Source organism: Miniopterus schreibersii (assembly GCF_964146895.1).
Source record: "Miniopterus schreibersii genome assembly, chromosome: 20".
Taxonomy (NCBI): domain Eukaryota; kingdom Metazoa; phylum Chordata; class Mammalia; order Chiroptera; family Miniopteridae; genus Miniopterus; species Miniopterus schreibersii.
In genome coordinates this window covers 10,820,846-10,843,430 of record NC_138122.1, presented here as the reverse complement: position 1 = coordinate 10,843,430, position 22,585 = coordinate 10,820,846, and the positions used below count along the sequence as shown (strand labels likewise).

The 22,585-nt window shown below is 47.2% G+C and overlaps 1 protein-coding gene across 1 annotated transcript in view; it reads left to right on the top strand.

Moving 5' to 3' along the window:
- The first annotated feature begins 3,298 nt into the window (after nucleotides 1–3,298).
- The window catches only part of DCPS (decapping enzyme, scavenger), a 34,173-nt gene continuing 14,886 nt past the window's right edge, over nucleotides 3,299–22,585 (top strand). Inside the window, exons 1-2 of the mRNA XM_081122453.1 lie at nucleotides 3,299–3,530; nucleotides 4,991–5,159. Coding sequence (XP_080978579.1) covers nucleotides 3,321–3,530; nucleotides 4,991–5,159 — 379 coding nt within the window. The 5' untranslated portion in view covers nucleotides 3,299–3,320. The remainder of the gene's footprint in view (nucleotides 3,531–4,990; nucleotides 5,160–22,585) is intronic.

Here is a 22,585-nt window from a genome sequence, read left to right as displayed (position 1 = left end):
GCTTGGAATTAATCATTCCTTAAATGTTGGGTAGACTTATCTGTAAATCCCTTGGGCCTAACATTTTCTCTATGGGAAGATTTAAAACTGCTATTTCAATGTCTTAAAGGGTAATAGATCTATTTATTTATTCTGGAGTCAATCTGGCATAGATTAAATCAATAAAGAATACAAGAGTGGCTTGACGAGATTTTTCCATTTGAATGGCCTGAACATGTAGGCGGTAAGAATCTGAATTCTAATCCTGCAAGACTGGCCTGTGGTTACACATTTTCCAGGGATTTCTTCCTTCCCTCCAGAGCCAGATGTTGAGGCAGACAAGTTTCCTAAAAGTCATGTCTCTCTGAGTGGGGCAGCTTTTGTTTTATTCATATTTTAAATAGCCCTTTCATGGACGTGGTGGACCTCTAGAGATCTGGGCTCTCTGCGAAGTTTTCTCTTCCAGTTCCTCACCTGGCACAAGCCCAGGCCTTGTTTCCCATGCCCTAGATTTCTAGAAACCAGCAGTCACTCTTAGAACCCGTTTCAAGCCCCACTTACCATTATATAAATTTGTGCTCCCACATTTTTCATTTCAGAAAATTTTATTTTCTTGAGAGCTGCAGTGTAACCAAAAGGATGTTTTAAACATTGCATCCAGAATGTGCAGGTGTTTTTAGCTGAAAGGTTTTTAGAATATCTAGTCTGTTAAAATACCTGAAATGGAAGTGTCTAGTCCTTCTTTTAAAAAAAGGGTTTGGGAGAAGTTTTGAGATTCCTCAGGAAGACTGAAGGGTTGATGCTTATAGACAGACCAGGACTTTCCAGGAATAACCTTTTTTTTTGGAGAGACATTGATGTGAGAACACAGCATGGATCGGCTGCCTCCTTGCACTCCCCCGACCAGGGATCAAGCCCACAACTCGGGCATGTGCCCTTGACCAGGAATCGAACCAGCAACCTGGTACATGGGATGATGCCCAACCAAGCCACGCCACCCAGGGCCTGTGATAACCTTCTAATCTGGCACTGTCCAGTTGAACTTTTTGTGATGATTGAAAATATCCCCATCTGTGCTGTTCAATATGGTGGCCACTAACCGTATGTGGCTATCAAGCACTTGAAACACAGCTGTATGCCTGAGGGGCTGGATTTTTAATTTTATCTCATTCTCATTCATTTAAATGTAAATAGCTACATGTGGCTAGTGGCTATTGGAAGGACAGTGCAGAGCCTTCCCAAGTTTCCAAACAACTGAACTGAAAACATCAACAAAGGCCTCTGAAGCCAAGCAGGGATCTGTAGTGCTGCCTAAAGGTCCCTTTCACTCTGCCATCTGGTGTTCTAAGCCATCTGGTGGCTGAGCCTTCCTGTGAACTCATCCTTCCCTTGAGCCAAAGCTTAAGACCAGAATTCTGACCTTATGGATATTTTAATCAGAATTATAACTGTTGATGAATTTGCTAATGAATAAATTTCTCTATAGTTTGATTTTATATCTCTCCTTTGCTCAACAGTGACATTCTCACCATAAGGCCCATTCCTGTTTCTAAAAAATGCCCAGCTCGTTACTGGTTTAGGGTCTTTAGCATCTGACCTCTACTCTGCCTGAAATACATTTTCATGGCTGTTTCCTTCTTATCATTCAAGTCTTAGCTCAATGTCACTTCCTGAGAGGGCACTCATGGCCACCTTATCTAAGTCCTCCGTGTGCCCAGGGTCTATCAACATTGTTGTTTATTCTATAAATAACACATTAATCATTACCTAAAATTACATTTGTTTAGCTCATCTCTACTTGAATATGAATTCTATGAAAGTAGAGGTCTCTCCTGTCTTGTTCAGGAGGGACAGTGTCTGGCAAACAGAAACGGAGGCCTAGAGAGGGTAAGTGACTTCCCCAAAGTCGCACAGTCAGTGTTGGGGCCAGACTTCACAGCTCCCAATTCAGGGCTCTTTTTGTTAAAACATATCTACTTTGCTCAAATTCTCTTTCCAGGTGCAATAAATAAAATAAAAAATAAAAAAAATGGACAGAGGGAGGGGACAGAAAGAAAAAGGAAGGGAGGAAGCGGACGGAAAGAAGAGGAAGAGGGAACATGCACACCTAGACATTTTCATAAGACCAGGGCCTTCTAGTTTTGAGCAGGTTTTGCTATTGCCACTTACTCCCAGGGCATTTTGTTCTAGTGTCGCACACAGTTTATAACCTCCTGTATATTCCCAGAAGGTGAGGGATATACCCAGGAAATGTGTGAACCAGCAGCAAGTGTTTCTGGTTGAAGATAATTGCTCCAGATCCTAAGCTTCCCCTACTAATGCGCTTTGCTTCACAAAACAAGCAGCCTTTTCTCCAACTCATATTATTATTTCTGGTAGAAATAACCCCAAAGCAACCTGTAACTGACATATAGTACACTTCCTAATTTACTGACCGAAAGTTGCGCCCCTGCCCTATTATTTTGTCTGAAAAAAGCAAACTGAAAATAAAACTGACATTGCCCCCCCCAAAAAAAAGGCTTTATTGATTTCAGAGAGAGGAAGGGAGCCGGAGAGAGAGAAACATCAATGATGGGAGAGAGCCACGGCCGGCCGCCTCCTGCACGCCCCCCCCGGGATGGAGCCCCTGCGCCTGACCCGGAGTCGAACCACCATCCCCAAGGGAAAAGGGACTAGCCGGAAATCACGGGCACGAAAGAAACTTACAAAGGCAGGAATTATAAGTAAAAATTGTATATGCCCCCCCCCCCAAAAAAAGAAACTCTGATCCTCATACTCACGCTGCAAATCCCACCTGGGGACAGCATCGCAAACACGTGGGTAAAACAGGCCGGAGGGGCAGCGGCAGGGATGGAAATACAGTTCTGCCCCTGCTCACTCACCTTTCTTTTCAGCAAGAAGCTACTGAATCTATAAAGAAAAGAGCTGAACGCGATGAAAACTCTAAGTTTCTAAGCGCTCTCTATAAAAAATGGGCCAAGAACTAAGATCGGCTCAAGAGATTCGTTTCAGATGCCGGGCTTCCACGATGACTGGGTGTCGGTGTTCAAACACGGGGTCAAAGCCTCCAGAATCCGGCCGGGAAGGCCGGGGTACCCCCCGCACCGTTACCCGCCAGTTTAGGGGTTCGCTGCGCCGCCACCTCTCCCCTCGGCGCCCGCCTCTACTGCCGCCGGCCAGCACCAGGGCTCCAGGGCCGCGACCCGGATGAAAAACTTTCTTTGGACCAGGTCGCCGGGGGTCAGCGCCCGGAGCACGTCGGGAGTTGTAGTAGCGGCCGGTGGCGCGAGTGGGCGGGGCGCGTGCGGGGTCTGCGCAGGCGCGCTCTTCCGAGAGGCAACATGGCGGACGCGGCACCTCCGCCGAGCAAGAGGAAGCGCGAACTAGCAGCCGGGGAGGCAGAAGCTTCCGGCACAGAGGACAAAAAAGCCAAAGTAGCCGGCGTTGGGAATGGCACCTCTGCCCCTGTCCGCCTTCCTTTCTCCGGCTTTAGAGTGGAAAAAGTGCTGCGGGAGTCCGCGCGGGACAAGATCCTGTTCCTGCACGGCAAGGTACCCTGGGCAGGCCTGGGCCGGGCGCGGGAGTGTGACGTTACCGTCGGGGGGCGGGTCTTGTCGGCCTCGGCCCGGAAGTGCCGGTCGCGTTCCGGGCGGCGGGGGAGGAAGCGCGGCTCTGGAGTGCTTTGGGGGCGAGGGAGTGGAGGAGGCACGGTCGCCCGTGGAGCTAGGACTATTTAACCGACGGCTGATTTTCCAAATTCCTCCTTTGCTAGAAATAACCACGAACACCGGTAGGGTGTATGGCAGATTAAAAAATCACGTGTCAGAGTCTCCAAGTCGTTCATCATTTTTTCATTCAACCTGTAGAAGGTGCTAGGAACCCGGTCAGATGTTGCTGGCCGCCTTGCTCCTCCGTGGCCCTGAGCAGCCACGACAAGAGACTGTAGGAGATTGGACCCCTGCTGTCCAGGACTCCAGCCCTGGCAGGGGAGACCGTTTGTTAAATTGGTAATTCGACTCCACGTGCCGCGCACTGACGGGCCAGCCCAGAGCGCTAGGTACCGGGGATGCAGAGGTGAAAGGTAGGTTCCCTGACCTTCAGCGTGCAGAGCATCGTGGGGAGCACGGACACACACAGCTGGCGCCAACACCGGGTGCTCGGCCCTCTCTCCAGGGGCTGGGGAGAGACCGGAGACCACCCCCTAACTGGTGAGGAGGCCCAGCCAAGGCAGGTACCAGGGCTCCCCAGAACTCTTAGCAGGAGCTCTCATTTTGGGAGGATCAGGACGGACCTGGTCGTAGGTGTCGGCGCTCCTCTCGTGTCTCTTGTTTTTTCACAAGGTTCTGTCTGGTCCTCTCAGCCCCATCTGTCTTCAGCCTGCAGCACCTGCTTAAGATTTTAGCCGTGAGAACCTTTAAGCCCGCAGTTAGTTGGGATACCCAGATTCTAGTTTCTTTTTCAGTATTGACTGTTCATGTGACTCTGTGCAAGTCACTTAATCTCTCTAGACCTCCTTCATCTGTAAAATGGGGAGACATAAAAAGAATTTTTTTAAATATGTTTTTTTATTGATTTTTTTAGAGAGAGGAAGGGAGAGGGATAGAGAGATAGAAACATTGATGAGAGAGAAACATCATCCATCGGCTGCCCCCTGCACATCCCCTACTGGGGGTCAGCGGGAAGCCTGGGCATGTGCCCTGACCAGAATCAAATTGTGACCTCTTGGTTCATGAGTTGACACTCTACCACTGAGCCACACTGGCCAGGCAAAATGGGGAGAATTTAACAGAGGCCTTGTGAGCTTAAAATTGAAAACAACTGAGAAGCTTTGCATCTTTTAGAAGAAAGGACTGAGGTTAATGATTTCTCCTCTGGAAGGAGAAACAGTGTCATTGGCTAGACTTGCACAGAGGGAAACTACAGGGAAGGAAGTCTCAAATGTTGGGAATTCTGAGACCCTCGGGAGTTTCTGCCTCTGTTCTCCAGGCCTCACCTGTGTCTCTGCCGACAGGTGAATGAGTCCTCTGGGGATGGAGAGGATGCCATTGTGATCCTGGAGAAGACACCATTTCAGGTGGAACAGGTGGCCCAGCTCCTCACGAGCAGCCCTGAGCTCCAGTTGCAGTTCTCCAATGATATATACAGCACCTATCACATGTTTCCTCCAAGGCAGCTGAGTGGTGAGCAAGTGGTGCCTGAAGTGGCTGCTTGTGGGGAGGGTGGGATGGTGGGAAATTGGGGAGGGGGTGGCAAATCCATAACTGATTTGCATATTCTAGTGCAATAGTTCTCAGTGGAAGGAAGAGGGGATTTTGCTCCTCAGGAGACATTTGGCAATCTCAGAAGACAATTTTTGGTTGTCAGAAATGGGGAGGCACTTGGAGGGTAGAGGCCAGGGATGCTGCTAAATATCCTGTAAAATGCAGGATGGGCCCCCACAAGAAGAAAGGGCAGTAGTGCCAAGGTTGAGAAACCCCGCTCTGGTGTAGTCTCTTTTGAGGAGGGAGTGTGATTCATGGGAGAGAACAGGTTCATCTACTAACTGAATAATAATGATTGTCAGCACTAAATTCTTACTATTGTGCTAGACACCATTTTAAGTGCTCTGCTTGTATTATCTTATTTTATCCTCAAAATAGCCTTATTGTGATAGGACTTTACAGGTGAGGGGACTGAGGTTTTTGTTTTGTTTTGTTTTAAATATGGTTTTATTGATTTCAGTGAGAGGAAGGGAGAGGGAGAGAGAGAAACGTGAATGATGAGAGTTATTGATAGGCTACCTTCTGCATCCCCCCTGCTGGGGATCGAGCCCAAAACCTGGGCATGTGCCCTGACCTGGAATTGAACCCTGACCTCCTTGTTCGTAGGTCAACACTCAACCACTGAGCCATGCCGGTGATTGAGCAACTTGGCCAACCAAGATCACACAGTCAATAGGCAGCAGGAACGCAGATCTTCCAGTAGACGAGGACTTGCTCACCACACTTCTGTGAAATGAGCAGTGTGCTGGGTGCTATAAAGATCAGTTACTTCCCTGAAGGAACTCGCTTCCTAGTAGGGGAGACAGTGTGATTGAGAGAGATAGACTTGAGAAGGGCAGGAATTCAAGGGTTAAAAGACAGAGACTTGGTGTTTTTTTATTTGTTTAATTATTATTATTTAGAGAAATAGAGAGAGAAACATTGATGTGAGAGAAAAACATCGATTGGTTGCCTCCTGCACTCGCCCTCATGGGAGATCAAACCTGAAATGTGGGTATGTGCCCTGACCAGGAATTGAACCTGCCACATTTTGGTGTACGGGACAGTTCTCCAGCCAACTGAGCCACACCAGCCAGGGCCAGAGATTTATTTTTGATTGCAGGTATTCTTTAATTTATTCAAAAGAGGAAGAAGAAGAATATCCCATGCCAAAGCCAGGCATGATGTGAGCTTTTTTCCTCTGGATAGTTGGATTTGGTAGGCAGCTTTGTTGGAAGAGTGAGGGAGACTGGTTGACCTTGAAGGTCCCTTTCAACCAGGAAATTCTGGGATCTGCTCTGCAGCACATATCCTTCTGCCTTTGTACTTTTCTTCTGTCATTTAAGAACAATTCAGCTTTACGGATATCCTGCCACAGCCTTTCTGATCGATTCAGTCTCTTCCGCACCCCCAAGAAAGGGGCCTTTGTTGCCCTTTGGAAATATACGTGACTACTTGGTGTGAGACAAGCAAAGCTTTCACAACTGCAAGCAAAACAGCCTGGTCCTCCATTGAAAGGGAGCCAGATTGATTGGTTCAACTTGACAGAAATGGACGGCTGTATTTACTTTCTCAGGCGGTGACATTTAAACAAATGTATTCTCCGACACAAAGAGGCAGAAGCATGACAGAAGGCACTGTAGCCAAATAGCACCTGAGGCAGCCCCAGACATGCTTGGGGCATTTATTCTGCTTTCACCCCTTTCCCTCGCCTCCCTGCCTCCCTCTATCCACCCTCCCCATCCTCAGCCAAAATGAAGGTTCTCCACAGAGACCTTTTCTTATTTTATTTTTCCCGCACTTTTCTGGTACTGCACACAAGGGATGGAGGCCGCTCCCTATCTTTCTCTTTGTTGGTTTTTCCCCCTGAGATAAGTACTGAACAAGCCAGTACTATAATGAACGCCTCCCGGACATCTCCATTTGGAAGTCTCATAAGTACCACATAGATAAAATATGAGACTCAGATGAGCAAATGTATCTGAAAGTACTTAGCACATGTTAAATAGTAGCTGCCATTGTTATTCTGATGTGCTGGGCCCTCCGCTGGGTGCTGGAGCTTCAGAGGTGAATAAGCCACTGTCTGTGTCTTCATGGTCTTGTTATGAAAAGAGGGGAGTAAGCTCAACAGGGTTTGGTCATTGCGTGGGTGTAGGGAACAGAGGTCTTTGAAAGCTGGAACCTGTCAGACCCGTTTCCGGTCCCCAGCAGCCAGCCCCGTATTAGGTGCTCAATAAGTGGCTGCTGAAGAGCAAAGCCACAAGCTGGCTGTGTTCTTTCCTGTGGGCCAGGCGTTCGGCAGCCACGAGGTGGCAGCATTGTCAAAGTATTCCTGTAGCCTGCTCCTTGGACCTCCGAGCCAGAGCCTTTCAGTCCTGCCGCTCTGATTTCATTCTCAGAGTCACCAACTCTTAACACTGCCAGGAGGGACCTTAAAACGTGGTTCCTGCAGCCTCAGCTGTCTGAGCCCCCTGCACAGTGCTCCCTGAATTTTACTGCTTTCTCCAGCTGTTTCTCTAGCTGGAGAAACGGGGGGAGCTTATCTGGGGGAGCTTCCCTCAACCCCCCATTTCTGAGCTGGTTGATCTCCTTATTTCTTCCAGTACTTCTCTGGTCATTGGCAAATTTCTCCTGTAGCCTGAAGGTTTTGCAGTCTTCTCATTTATCACTTCGAAATCTCAGCTGACCATGAGAGGCTACTCGCCACTCCATTAGCATAGTAGACCTTGGGCATCAGAGTTAGACACGCTCGGGCCCTGTCCTAGCGCTAGCACTTGCTAGTGGTGTGACCTGAGACAGTGTGCTGTTTGAGTTTTAGTGTAGTGCAGGAGTTAAGAGCAAGCCTCGAACCCTGGCCGGTATGGCTCGGTTGGGCGTTGTTTAGTGCACTGAAAGGTTTCCCGTTCCATTCCCTGTCAGGGCACATGCCAGGGTTGTGGGCTTGATCCCCAATCGGGGGCGTGCAGGAGGCAGCTGATCCATGTTTCACTTTCACATCGATGTTTCTCTCTCTCCCTCTCCCTTCTCTCTAAAAATCAATTTAAAAAATCTTAAAAAAAAAAAAAAGAGCAAGCCTCGGGTCAATCATAGCTGGGCTGGAATTCTGGCTTTGCCATTTACTAACTGAATTGGGAAGTTTCTGTGCTCATTTAATAAAGATGAAGTGCTTGCCCCATGCCAGGTGCTGTGCTGGATGCTCTGTGCATTGGGAGTACATCAGATAGACAGCCAACCAGAAAACAGAGGTCTCTGTGGCCCTGAACAGGAGGGCTGCATGGGCTGGACATCCAGGAGGCCTCTGTGGAGATGCCACCCACGCTGAGACCCGAAGGATGGGGAGGGACCAGCTGTGCAGAGCGCTGGTGGGGGGTGAGGAGAATGCCCTGGGGGAGGAGAGAGAAATAGAAATGAGGCCGCTGCGTTGGGACCTTGGAGGGGCAGTTGGTGGCCATGGTGTGTGGCACAGATGAATTTGGGGAAGTAGCTATTAAATTTGATTAGCAACTGAACATACCTCAGGATGATTACGACATAAATAAGAAAGATACCTATTTTTTAACCTCTGCCCACAGTGAGAAATACATTTTACAGTGTGAGCCAGTACCTGTGAATAAATACATAGGTGTGCAAAACAATCCCACTCTTACTTTGTGGGATACTCTCTAGTGTTCTAACTTAATTCCAGTCTTGTGTGTTTTCTTGGAAATGCTGGTCATAACCTAAATTAATTTCATCACCAGCCTCATGAGTTAGGACCCAGCGAGAGAAGGTGTATAAAGCGCTTAGCACAGTGGCAGGCACACAGTGTGTATTCGATGTGTTAACCCTTTTCTGTTATTGTTATCCCTTTACAATTCTATGAGCCTTAAGTGGAACAATATATATGTATAACACATGGGAAAATGCCAGGCCCTGACCACAGGCAGGTTTCCTTTCTTCCCCCTGCGGCCATGTGGCCACTGTGAGGATGGGTGGGCCAGACTTAGTGCTGCCTCTGGCCAGCAGGCAGGGTAGAGGCTGGATCACCTCCTCCTGCTCCAGCTCTCACACTGTCACGCCCCAGGCCTATCAATGGAGCCCTTTCATTGAGATCTCTGCTCTCTCTTACCTGGGAAGAAGGGGGGAGATACTAGGGAGAGGGATGTGACTCAGAAATCCAGACTGCGTCTAAAAAGGCCAATTGTTTTCCTGGTGTGGAGCAGGGGTGTGGAATCTCAGGTTCAGAGGAGCAGAAGGCATTTGTTTGAGTGAGGCCAGGGCAGGAGCAGAGGAACCCTGGGAACCGCATCATCTTTTGGTTGCAGAGAACTCCCAGTACTTGAGCTACAGGTAGGGATTTCCTCCCTGTGCTCTTCGCAGAGGCGAAGCCTGTACCTCTTGAGTTTAGAGTGAGGACTTGTTTGGGAGGAGCGTTTTAAAAGACTAACTTTTCCTGTAAGAGTTTACCTGGCAGCCTTGTTCATGATAGAAAAAAAAAACTAGAAAAAACCTGGACATTGGCTCAGAATAGAATAGATAGATAAATCGAGATGTTTTCTATCTTGGCTGGCTACCTGGGCTGCTTCTCCGTTGCAGTGAAAATGAATGAACCACAGGAAAAGCAAGACACAGAATACGTACAGTGTGACTCCAGATAAAGCTGAAAAGCAAGCAGAACTAAACATGTACTGCTTAGGGTGCATGCATACATAAGAAAACCAGGAAGGCAAAAGACAAGATTTCTTAACACCTTGTTCAGCAACATGCTCATCTCTGGGGGGCGGGGCAGAAAGGACATCAGAAGTCCTGGTAATGTTCTCTCTTGGACAGTATGCTCCATGCGTGTTTTTTGGTTTTTGTTTTTTAATATGGTTTTATTGACTTCAAAGAGAGGGAAGGAGAGGGAGAGAGCGATAGAAACATCAGTGATGAGAGAGTTATTGATCGGCTGCCTCCTGCACACCTCCTGCTGGGGCTCGAGCCTGCAACCCAGGCATGTGCCCTGACTGGAACTGAACCATGGCCTCCTGGTTCACGGTCGATGCTCAACCACTGAACCATACCAGCAGGCCATGCATGTGCATTTTTCAACTTTATTTTAGGTCTTTAAACTGTACATGTTTTATATTTATATACATGTGTACTATATATATTTACAAATATGTACCTTTGTGTATACACACACATTTTATATGTACAATATACTTTCCAATTAAAAGTTAAGAAAAATTGGCAGGTCCTTAGAAGAACTGAGACTGTTTCCCCACTAAATTGTGGAGCTCTACCCTCATTCTCAAGTGTGGTTTCTAGTCACTGCTATTGAAAGTAAAAATGTTTGCTTTAGGCCGCCTTCCTCTTGGGTTTGAGTGTTAGACTTGTGTTTCTGCACTCCGACTTTTCTCTGGGCAGAGGAGCAGTGGGGCCTTGCCCTTTTCTCCAGGGCCCAAGGGAGCTGTGTGGTATTGGCGTGCACTCCAGGATCTGCCAGCCCTGGCAGGACAGGGCAGTGTGGGGGGTCCTCCAGCAACTGGACGGAAAGGCCCTGTACCAGGCTCCATGGGCCCCACTCTAGCATAGACTGGCACAAGCCTCTCACCCCATCCCTGTGGGTGTCCTCGGCAGCTCTCCCATGGCAGCTGAGTTTAAGGACAAGAGTTCTCTGAACAGTAACCAGCAGGGAAAGCCTTGCCAAGCAGGTCACCGCCCGAGCGAGTGTGGAAGAGCACCGCTGTCATCTAGCATGAGAAACTCCCAGGCATGGCCAGCGTGTGACACCAGGGCAAGTCATGGAGTAGCTGTGAGATTCCATTTCTCTGAGTGGAGAGAGAGGAATCTAATAGCTGGCTAGCCTGCCTCAGGGACGTCTGTGTCCTATGAGATATAGTATCTCAGGTTTGAGTGGAACCTACAGCTTCTTCAGTGCTTTGTTTATTACCTAGAACTACTCTTCAGAATTGCTAAGGAGCTTTCTCAAATACAGAATCTGACCTACTGAGTAAGAGTCTCTAGGCTAGAGCATTTACCCAAGTCACACTATCATCCGGTCAAATCATTGAGTAGCTCCGGAGGGCTTATATGGGCAGGAACAGGCTCCCAGACCACTCTGCCCCACCTGGTCTGCCCCACCTGGGTCTGCTCTCCCGGAGCAGGTACTGTGAAAATCTCTGGGGTTAGTGCATCTGGTGGTTTCCTCCAGACACCGAATTGAATAATATGCTTCTGCAGCTCTTTCTTAATTTATCAGATTTTGACATGATCAAGTCCCCACAGTGGATGTTAAAAGGTTCAGCTCCTTTATACCTCGTTTTATTGTGCTTTGCAGCTAACTGTGTTTTTTACAAAATGAGAGTAAGACCCTCCACCAGCAAAAAGATTGCAATTCGCTGAAGGCTCAGGTGATGATTAGCATTTTTTAGCAATAAAGTATTTTTTAAGTATAGCATGTACATTGCTTTTTAAGATATAATGTTATTGCACACTTAATAGACTACAGTATAGTATAAACATAACTTACATACACTGGGACACAAAAAAATTCTGTGACTCGCTTCATTGTGATACTCACTTTTTGTGGTTGTCTGAAACCAAACCTGCAGTATCTCCAAGGTATGCCCGTGCTTTTCTCTCCCTCCTTCCCTGCTCCTCCCAATTTTTGATGTTTAGATGATTATTTTTAGAATTTTTTAAAATTGCCCTTGGAGTCCCAAATATACTGAAATCTACAGCAGGTTTTATCATTCTGTCAGGTGAGAATCTCAGGGCCTCCAGCCTTTCCTTCCCACCAATTCTATCCTTTACTCTCTCCCAACTTATCTGTCACCTGTGCTTGTGTTTCACACTGTTGTGGCATGTTCTGTTGCAAACTGTAGTGAGGTCCAGTGTGCTGTGTCTGTCAGTTGACTCTGGGTTGACACCAGTAAGCAGTGCTCACATTGTTGTGCCCGTGTTGACGTGCGCCCCTCCCCCGAACAGAGGCTCTCCGTGCTTGTGCATCTGCTCAGCGTGTAGCCCTGTGCCACGTGGAAGAGAAAGCTGATGTCTGGGTCAAGTGGACTCTCTCTCCCCTTACATTCCAACAGTTCCTCCAAAACTACACTGCTGTTTAGTTTTTCATACTGGAATCATTGTTTTACTCGCTTTCACTTTTTCACAGTTTCCAGTTGCCTTTTTGAAAATTGTGGTTAAAAGAACACGGCCTTTACTGTGTTTTTGAAGTTGTCCAACCACTTAGTTAGGTAATTCATTGCATGATGGCTGCTTCCTTCCTGGAGACATTTGCAGACACTGTCTCCTGCTGCTCCCCTCTGGCCAGCTGGGTCTTAGGCACTCTCTCCACCTAGACTTCCTTCCCCCCTCCCAGGTGAGATCCACCACTTTCTGGATGCAGTGTCTTTTCCTTTCTTGCTTTACTCTCTAGCTGAAGTACCTTGTAAGCACTCCTTCAGAAAGAATACATGAGAGGTAAATACATGATTGATGGTTTGACCAAATACAAAATACAAATTTTGTTTTTCTTAACATTAAAGGCATTGATCCATTGACTCCAGGCATTCATTGTTGCTAATAAGATACCTGATGTCAACGTGATTCTCATGTCTTTATAGCTAACTTGGTTTTTGTTTTTGGTGTGTGTGTGTGTGTGTTTAATATATCTTTATTGATTTCAGAGAGAGAAAGGGAGAGAGAAAGAAACGTCAATAATGAGAGAGTCATTGATCGGCTGTCTCCAGCAGGCCCCCGACTGGGGATCGAGCCCACAACCTGGGCATGTGCCCTGACCAGGAATCGAACTGCAATCTCCTGGATCCTAGGTCAATGCTCAACCGTCGAGCCAAGCCTGGCAGGGCTGTTTTTGCTCTTTTTTATTGCTTTGTTAGTTTCCTTTTCTAGAAGCTTATAGTATCTTCTCTTTATCTTTGATGTACTGAAATCTGGTAAGATGTGTGCTGGATACTTTTGGACCCTTTTGATTTAAAGTCTTATGTTGCTCTTCCTCTCTGTACATTTTTTCTATTATTTCTTTGATAATTTCTTTCTCTCCGTTTCCTTTATTTTCTCTTTCTGGAAATCCTATGAGTTGCTAGGTTTCCTAGGTTGATCCTGTGTGCTGCTTCTGTTTGCACTGTCGCCATCCCTGTCCTTTCTGTCTGTGGTCTGGTAGATTGTCTTAACTTTGTCTCCCGGGCCTTGTAGTGAAGGTTTTAATTTGGCAATTATATTTTTAATTTTCTTCTCTCTGGTTCTCTGATTATAACATTTTCATAGCATCTTGCTCTAGCTTTGCAGGGCCAAACTGGTGTTACTTTTTCTGATACACTAATTAGAATTGTTTCAAAAATTATCTCCTGACCCTTAGGTGATCTCATTTCCTCTGGGCTCTGGTTTTGGTTGTTTATTTTGGTCATTCTTTCTCAGGCTGCTGGTTTTCCCCAAATGTCTGGTGATCGTCTACTCATTTGTATTTAGAGGAACCAGTCTGACAGTCCAGTGAGCTGGCTTCCTTTCCCTTCCTCTCCTCTCTACCTGCTTGTTTAGATCCAAGATCCTCTGCTGGTGCCCATGGCGAGGCTGGCTGTCACCTCCATGTAGCCCATCCCAGGCTTCCTTTGGTGTTGTCTCCTTCATGCACATGCTGCCTTCTACTTCCTGGCTTTGGAAAATGAATTGCTGTCTCTCCCTGCTGCCTCCCACTCATTCCTGTCACTGTTATGGGTTTGTTTCCTTTTGCATTTCATCACTGCTATTGCATTGGGTTTTGAAGTGGTCTGAGAGGCACCATTAAGTAGGAGTTGGTGGCCTTCCAGGTGTGTCTAGATATGCTGGGTAGGGGTCTCTGTAGGTGTAGGCAGCTTAGGCCACAGAAAAGTTATCCCATTGAGGCCATACCCAGATAGATCTGATGTTGGTGAGCTGAGACAGATAGACACCTCAGTGTCTCCCAGGTGCCCACACACAGTGGGTGGGGTGTATGTTGGACATGGCCAGATCCATGAGATTGTGAAACTTGTGTCCCTTTGACCTAGCATGTCTGCTTCTAGGTATCTGACTGAGAGAGTTGCTCACACACATGCACAAGAATGTTCGTTGCAGCATTCTTTGTGATAGGAAAAACAACAACCTCAGTGACCCCTGTTGGCAGCAGGGGGTGGGGGGCCAGTTAACAAAGCATAGTGCATGCATAATGTGGGCTGCCATGCAGTTATTACAAAGATCTGTATGGACTGTCGGGAGATCTCTGAGGTCACAGATAACCAATAAAGGATTAGCCCACTTGTGCCCTAAAAAGGGGGGGAAGACTTTTATGTAGACATGTTCATACTTATGCAAACTCATTAAAGAAAAGACTGGAATAGCGAGCGAACACCCAACTATTATCTGTATTTGCCGCAATGATTGGCATTATTTGAGAATATATCCCTGTGACACTTGGATTGATAGGTAATTTTTAGGATGTTAACCTACTCACCAAACAAATAAACAAAAGAGGCAGATCAAAAGATTAGCCTGGATTAGGGTCCTGGCTGCTTCCGGAGCCTAGTTAGAAGTGACTAAATCCTGAGTTACTGCTTTGTGCCCCCACCGCAAGCCTGGAGTTCTCCCTCTTTCCCTCCCTCTCTCTGAGGTGGGGCAAGATCCCAAGACTCTGTGGCAGTATTAAGGCTCGAGTCAGCGGAAAAGTCGGCTTACTCAGGACCAGTGGGCAGAGGCAGACTCCCCGCAGGATCGCCGGTTCCATTTCATTGCTCCGATCGGCCGTGGCTGCCAGCCTGTGGCAGCGGGTTTTTGTTGCCCACTCCTGACCGTGCTTCCCAGTGAGCAATAACAAGGATTCCGGTAGTCCTGGGCTCCTGAGTGGGGATGTGTCCTGTGCCTTTGGCCTTCTGCTCCTCTCCCACCACACAAACAATACTGTGCTTTCCACTGAAGTGCGCTGAGACTGGGGCGTGTGCTCTCTCAGAATGGATTAAGGAAATCCCTTTAGAAAGGAAGTTGGGAGAGGCCATATTTTGGGATTCCTGAGTGTTCAGCCTAACAGCTCCTGTAGTCTGGTCAGCTCAGCCCCAGAGTCATTCCTTCCTGCAGCTCTAAGGCCGGGATTGTCAGTCTTATCCCATTAGGTCGCAGCCTGGTCGTTCTGTGAAAGTGGAACTTGGGGAGTGTGTAAGCCCCGCGGCCGCCTTCCGCAGCGTTTCCTGTTTCTAAAAGACCATGATCTGTATGGCATCACTGAAGGCCACCCCCACTGCCCAGCCTCCCGTCTCCAGGGCCGCATGCAGTTTCCACATTTGCTGTGGGCCATTAGACCCTGTCATACTCCCTCCTCCCACTCCTGGGCCTCAGGGAACTAGGGAGAGGGGGAAAGGAGCCTTTCAGACCCAGGCATTGCTGAAATCAGCATCTGCCTCCTCTGGCTCTAAGAGCATCTCTGTGCTTTCCTGGAGACAGGTAATTAGCTGTTTGAGATTTGCTGTAGAGTGGTAGAAGCTTCCAGTAGGATCTTGACCACACCCCTCAGCCCTATTCTCCTTGGGCCTTGAGTTCTCCCAGCGTCCCTACAGTGGGGGGCCAGGAATACTCCCCGCCAGCCTTTGACTGCAGCATGGCTGCCTCTGCTCCAGCCTCTGGCCTGTTCTCTCTGGTCACAGGCGCCAGGCAGAGGAGCATGTCGCTGAACCAGGGGAAAGTTCCAAGAAAGGGAGAGGAAAGGCAGTTCCGGGACCCTCCACAGCCTCCCCCTTGCCAGCCCTCCCATAGGAGTTCTTAGGTGGACTGCTTTGCCTATCTGGGTCATCTAGCCTGGCTCCTGGGTGGCTCTGCTTGGCTTTTGTGGAGGGGAGTTGGGGGGGGGGGGGGGGCTTTGTACATAGATCACACTTGGCTGTTGCTTCTGCCTTGCTTTCCTGGGCCTGCACATCTGGGTCAAATAAGTTGAAACTAGCTCATCATAGTGAAAGGAGAGCAAAACCCACAGACGGAGCCATGGAAATGACCTCATCGTGTGGAAGCCCATCAGCGAGGGCTGGAAAGCAGTCTTGTTTGAACATGTGTATGGGAAGGAGAGCAGACTGTCTGTGGTTTGCATTTTCATGTTTCATGTGCAGCAGCATTTTCCTGGGGATTTGGCTAAGCCAGCTTTGGCAGCAAGCGGGGGAGGCAGCTGCTCTTTTCTCCACATAGCCCTGCCTCCCACCTCTGCGAGCAGTTGTGCTTTTGTGTTCCGGTGGGAGATGGGGTGGTTTTATTGGTTGGAGAAGGCCTTTCAGGGGACCCTGAGAGTCTTAATGGGCAAGACAGAGCTGTCCTAGCAAGGGCATCCCAGCCTGCTCGGCTGAGCTGTAGAGAAAGGAGCCTGTGTGTGCAGGGCCGTTGTTGATCTGGGAAGCATTGTGTGACCATTCCCACTGCCAAACTTGCCTGTGGATAAAGAGCTGCAGCCCCAAGCCCCTCAGAGGTGACCACACCACCACAAGGCCCCTGTTCTGGGGGACCCCCGCCACAGGTCTCCTTTCTCACCATCTAGCACTGACCTATTTGGGGGTGTGGTACCACACACCAGTCAAAACAGCCATTGGTCCCTATTGTGAGCAGGGTCATCTTTAGTCCCTCTGTGTTCCCCACGAGAGCCTGTTCTAGTGCAGTTTCTGGCAGCAGGGCACCCCGGTGATACCACTCAGCCCTCTGGAGATGAGGAGCTGGCTACACTTCGCTGGTCTTCCCAGGAGGCTGGCAGGGAGCACCGCGGCATCACTGTGGTTGGTGTCTGTGCGCTGATGTGCTCCCAGACCTCCCAGTCGGTAGCCCCGGTCACTCCAGCACCTCATTATGCCTTTGGCTTTGCTGACTGGTGTCTGTCTGTCCGGAAGGGTTGGGACTCATCACGTTTCTCCTGTTGAGAGGGCTGCTGCTTGGAGAACACAGCTGCAGCATGGGTGTCTTAGGAAAAGGCCCAAAGGAGGGTGGCCCATCGGGAAAACATTGTTGCATAGAGGAGCCAGACTGCTGGGTTCAAATCTCAGCGCTACCATTGTGACCTTGCGCAGGTTACTTAACCTCTCTGGGGCTCACTTTTAAGGGGCATCTTATTTTTCTATTTTTGATATATTTGTTACATAAGTGATACATATTTGTTTTAGAAAATATTATAAATACCCCCAAAGGTTCTGGCTCATTTGTTTAGAGCGTTGTTCCCGATATGCCAGGGTTGTGAGTTTGATGCCTTGTCAGGGCCCATACAAGAAGCAACCAATGAGTGCAGAAATAAGTGGAGCAACAGATCAGTCAATCTCCCACCCTTCCCCCCCTCCTTCCCTCCCTCCCCCTGCCACCTTCCTCTACCCCCCCACCTCTCCCTCCCCGTCTCTCTCTAAAATCAATTTAAAAAATTAGATATTGAAGGTTGAGATGACTCTCAGCTAACTCTTCTCCTCATCACGTAGAGATGCTGTCAGCCAGGCTTATATGCCTCCATCTATGGAACTGGAAGAGTGGCCCGTGCTGAATCTGACCAGCCCAGGAGAAAAGACTTAAATACTTAAATTCTTGGAGGTTCTGCTATGCAAAGGAATAGCCTGATCATCCTAAGATAAAGCTCCAGGTGAACTCACCTGTGTCCACAGGGCTGCCCATCAGCTCCGTAGTTCTCTGCTCTTCGGTGTGAGTACACAGGCAAGGATGACCAGACTTTTGAGTAAAGCCTCAATTGAAAAGAAAGGAAGGAAAAGAAAGAAACATGGAGGGAACAGACATTATGCAGGGAGAAGAAATTTTCAGAAACTATCATTAATCTCAGAGAAATTAGGATATATTGAATGCATAAGAACAAGATATTGTCAATAAGGAATTTTTTTTAAAAGCTCTTGGAAATTAAAAATATAGCAGAAATGAAAATTTCAGTAGGAGGGTAGACGAAGTTGAAGGAAACTTCCTTAAAAGTAGAGCAAAAAGACATAGAGATGGAAAATGGGAGAGAAGAGAAAACTGAAAGAAGGTAAATATCCAAGAAAGAAAGAAAGGACAGACAAAATGGGAAGAAAATGACTAAAGAGATAAGACAGCTTTTCAGGATCGAGGAGCATGATTTTTGATATTGAAAGGGCTCAATAATTACCCAGCTCAATGGGTGAAAATAAGCCCCTCCAAGATCCATGAGCACCATCAGGACATGGGGGTGAGCAAGAAAAAAGTGGTCAGTACGCAGGATTGGGGCTCAGAGTGACCTCAGACCTCTTAACAGCAGCTTTGCAATTTCAGATTCTGAGGGTCACTGCTCCCCGTCCAGTAATTTTTTTTTTAATTGTTTTTTCTTCTTTTTTTTTTTAATTGACTGATTTCAGAGAGAGAGGAAGGGAGAGGGAGAGAGAGAGATAGAAACATCAATGATGAAAGAGTCGTCATTAACCGGCTGCCTCCTGCACGCCCCCTACTGGGGATCAAGCCTGAAATCTGGGCATGTGCCCCAACCGGGAATCAAACTGTGACCTCTTGATTCCTAGGTTGATGCCCAACCACTGAGCCACACCGGCCGGGCTGTCCAATATTCTTTAGGCAGACTCTTCATTCAGCGACAATAAATTCAGATGTTGCCAGCCTCTGAATCTGTCTCCCTCACACCTTATCTCTGGAAGCAACTTGCGTTTGTGCGTTAGCTCTGTGGTTCTCGATGTTTGGTCCTCTGATCAGCAGCAGCAACTGCATTTGGGTTCTTGTTAGAAATGCAGATTCTTAGGCCCCACCTCAGATCAGCACACTAAAGTTTGAGAACCTCTCCTTTAGCAAAATAAGGACATACATGTGAAAGAGAAAGATGGTAGGTGCGAGAAACAAGATACTGAGTACCGGAGAGATAGGGAGGGGCCCCGGGATGACAGGGCACCAGGCTCCCAGGGCACAGCTCTGCACAGGCTCCTGCTGGAGCGGGTCAAAGGCTCCAGCGAGGCATGTTGCTCATGTGCGTAATGAGTTTTAACATCAAGAGTAGATATGTAAACAGGGATGCAGATGTGATGAGTTAGTGGTAAGTTTATAGAAAAGTAAAAAAAGTAACTATATATACCAACATTAATGCTGAAAAGGAAAAGTAGTCATAGAATACTATTCAGCAGTGAACAGCATCTACATCATCATGAATAGTGCTAATGCTGAGTACTGATTTATCCCGAATTGTGACCTGATGGTATCTTGAGGATGGGGGTGAGAGAGACTGTGTCTGTGTGTCTGTGTGTGTGCACGTGCATTGGGGTGGAGAGCTGGTAAAACGAAATCCTTCTATAATGGGAGGTTAATAGGTAATAGTAAAACTGGAAAGTCAAGAAGGAACAAGTTATAAAAATATTTGTAATTTAGAACTATGTAGGTACATAACCAAAGAAATGAAGAGTTAAAAGTGGTGTACAGAGGGAAACAAGCTCCATCTGACTCTTTAGTCTATGTGCCAACACATCTTGAATTAAAAGTAAAAACAAAGCATGACAGGTAGGGAGGCTTTTTAAGGAGCATCAGGAGATCCTCTTAATATCCAGTAGTCCCCCTTACCCATGGTTTTGCTTTCCTTGGTTTCAGTTATCCTCAGTGAAACATTAAATGGAAAATTCCATAAACAAACACTTCATAAGTTTTAAATTGCGTGCCATTCTGAGAAACATGCTGAGATCTCATGCCCTCCCACTCTGTCCCACCCAGTATGTGAACACACTGCAAACAGTATAGTGAGATCTTTTGAGAGAGACTGACCACATTTGTCATAGTCTATTATGTTATTATTGTAGTATATTATTATAAATGTTCTATCTTATTATTAGTTATTGTTGCCAATCTCTTACTACACCTAATTTATACATTAAACTTTATCATAGGCACATACATGTAGGAAAAAACATAGCATATATACGGTTCGGTACTATCTGTGGTTTCAGGCATACACTGGGGTTTTGGAATGTATCCCTGAGAAGGGGGGAATGACTGTATTTGAAGATTTTTGAGAGATGCGTTTTGGAGGTGTTTGAGATTGTTGCAAGATATTTTTTAAAGAATGCCAGCAGGAAGGCGGGGGTAGGGGGATGTTGCTTCTCCAGCCACAGGGAAAAGCTTCTGGGTGGGGAGATGTCAGGTACAGCTCACCCTGCGCAGGTGGCCCCTTAAATCAGCTTGCTAACGGGTTGGCAGAGAGGGCACCAGGCCGGTTGTCAGGCCTCGTCAGTACATCCTCTTTGGAGAAGTGTCTATTCAGGCCGTTTACTCATTTTTTTAATGGGGTTGTTTGTTATTTCGGTGTTGAGTTGTATGAATTCTTGATAAATTTTGGATATTAACCCCTTATCAGATGTATCATTGGTGAATATGTTCTCCCATTCAGTGGGATCCCTTTTCATTTTGTTGATAGTTACCTTTGCTGTGCAAAAACATTTCAGTTCGATGAAGTTCCATTTGTTTCTTTTTTTCTTTTGTTTCCCTTGCCTGAGGAGATACATCAGAAAAAATATTACTAAGAGAAATGCCTGTTTTCCTCAAGGAGTTTTATGGTTTCGAGTCTTACACTTAAGTCTTTAATCCATTTTGAGTTTATTTTTGTATATGGTGTAAGAAGTTGGTCTAGATTCATTTTTTTGCATGAATCTGTTCAATTTTCCCAACACCATTTATTGAATAGATTGTCTTTACCCCATTGTGTGTCTTGCCTCCTCTGTCAAATATTAATTGACTGTAAAGACATGGGTTTATTTCTGGGCTTTCTGTGCTGTTCCATTGATCTATGTGTCTGTTTTTATGCCATTACCATGCTCCCTTCACCTTTGGTTAACATTTTACCACATCTGCTTTTTTTTTGCTCCAGGTATGCATATGATAATAATTTTATTACTCTTATTATGTATTGAAAAGTAAGTTGCAGATAACATAACCCTTCGTTGCTAAGCATTTCAGTGTGTGTCTCCTAGGAACCAGAGTAAAATGACCCATTTCAGGACATTTCATATCTATACAAAATATTGTGTAACATAGAGACCATTATTAAATGTCACCAATTGTTTCAATACCGTCTTAGAAGCAGAATTCCTCCGCCCCATTGAGATCCAGTCCAGTCTCCAGTGTCCTTTCTCTGTCTTTCCTAACGTGGACACTTTGGAAGAGTTGTAAAGCTGCCTGTTTGTGGAATGTCCCTGGATTCGGGTTTGCTGGTTTTTCCTCACCACTGGCTTCAGGTTGTGCACTTTTGGCCAGAACAGTCACGGCACATCCCTCAGGAGGTACATGGTGTCAGTTTTCCCCTTAGGAGTGGTGTAGCTCTGATCACTTGGTGTTTTCCTTTTGTAATCGTTAAGTAATCTGTGGGGAGCTATTTTGAGGCTGTGCGTGTATATCCTGCTGTCAATGCATTTCTGCCCAGTGGTTTGACACTTATTGGGCGTTGACTCTTGACCAAACTCCTTGGGAAGTTCAGTTGCAGGTCAATACCTTGACTGGCATTTAGTAGACAACAGAGTTTGCTTTTGGCTGCCATTGGGAAACTTATATTAATTATGACCAGAGAGATTTTATTCCATTTGGGACAGAAATGCTCTTCCTGGGTTTATAGTCTGAAAGGCCAGTTTCATTTAATCATTTGTCCAGTAAGTATTTGTTGAGTGCATACTGTAAGCCAGTGCTATCCCAGGTGCTGGTAATAAAATGATAAAAAAAAATTTTTAAGTTAGACAACATGAAATTGTTGTCCTCCTGGAAGGTACATTATATGGGGACTCAGACAGTCAGTCTGTACTACCTGGTCAGGTGGTGATGAGTGAAAGAGACAGTGATGAGGTGAGGGTGCTGCTTTAGCCAGGGCTCCCCAAGAGCTCTGAGGAGCTGGCCTCTGGGCAGAGACCTGAATGATCCATGGGAGCAACTGTGGCTTAGGTGGGAGGCCCGCCTAGCAGCGGGAACAGCTGGTACAAGGCCTAGAAATGGGCACATGCTAGATGTGATTTAGTGGAAGTGTAAGGAGATCAGTTTGTCTGGAGCAGAGATATAAGGGGGAGAACGGTGGTACATGAGTTTGGGGAGAGGTCTGGGCATGGTGATGGAGGGCCGCGTTGACCATGATAGGGAGCGAGTAGACTGTCCAGGCTTGAGGGTCAGCCCCTCAAGAGGATTTGGAACTCAGCCAGACCCACCCTTGATGCCAGCATGTGAGGGCCCGGGCTTCCCGTGGTGGTCTGCCAGAGGCTGGCCCCCAGGAGTGACCGGACCTGAGGGCCCTGAGTACAGCAGTGGGGTTTCTGCATCCAGGAAAGGAAGCACAGCAGGAAGTGAGAAATGGAAAAATGTCTTTTTATTTTTTCCCTACCACTGAGGGGAAGACAGGAGGGGGCTGGCCCACTGAGGTGCCTGTTTCCCCAGCACCATGGCTGGCT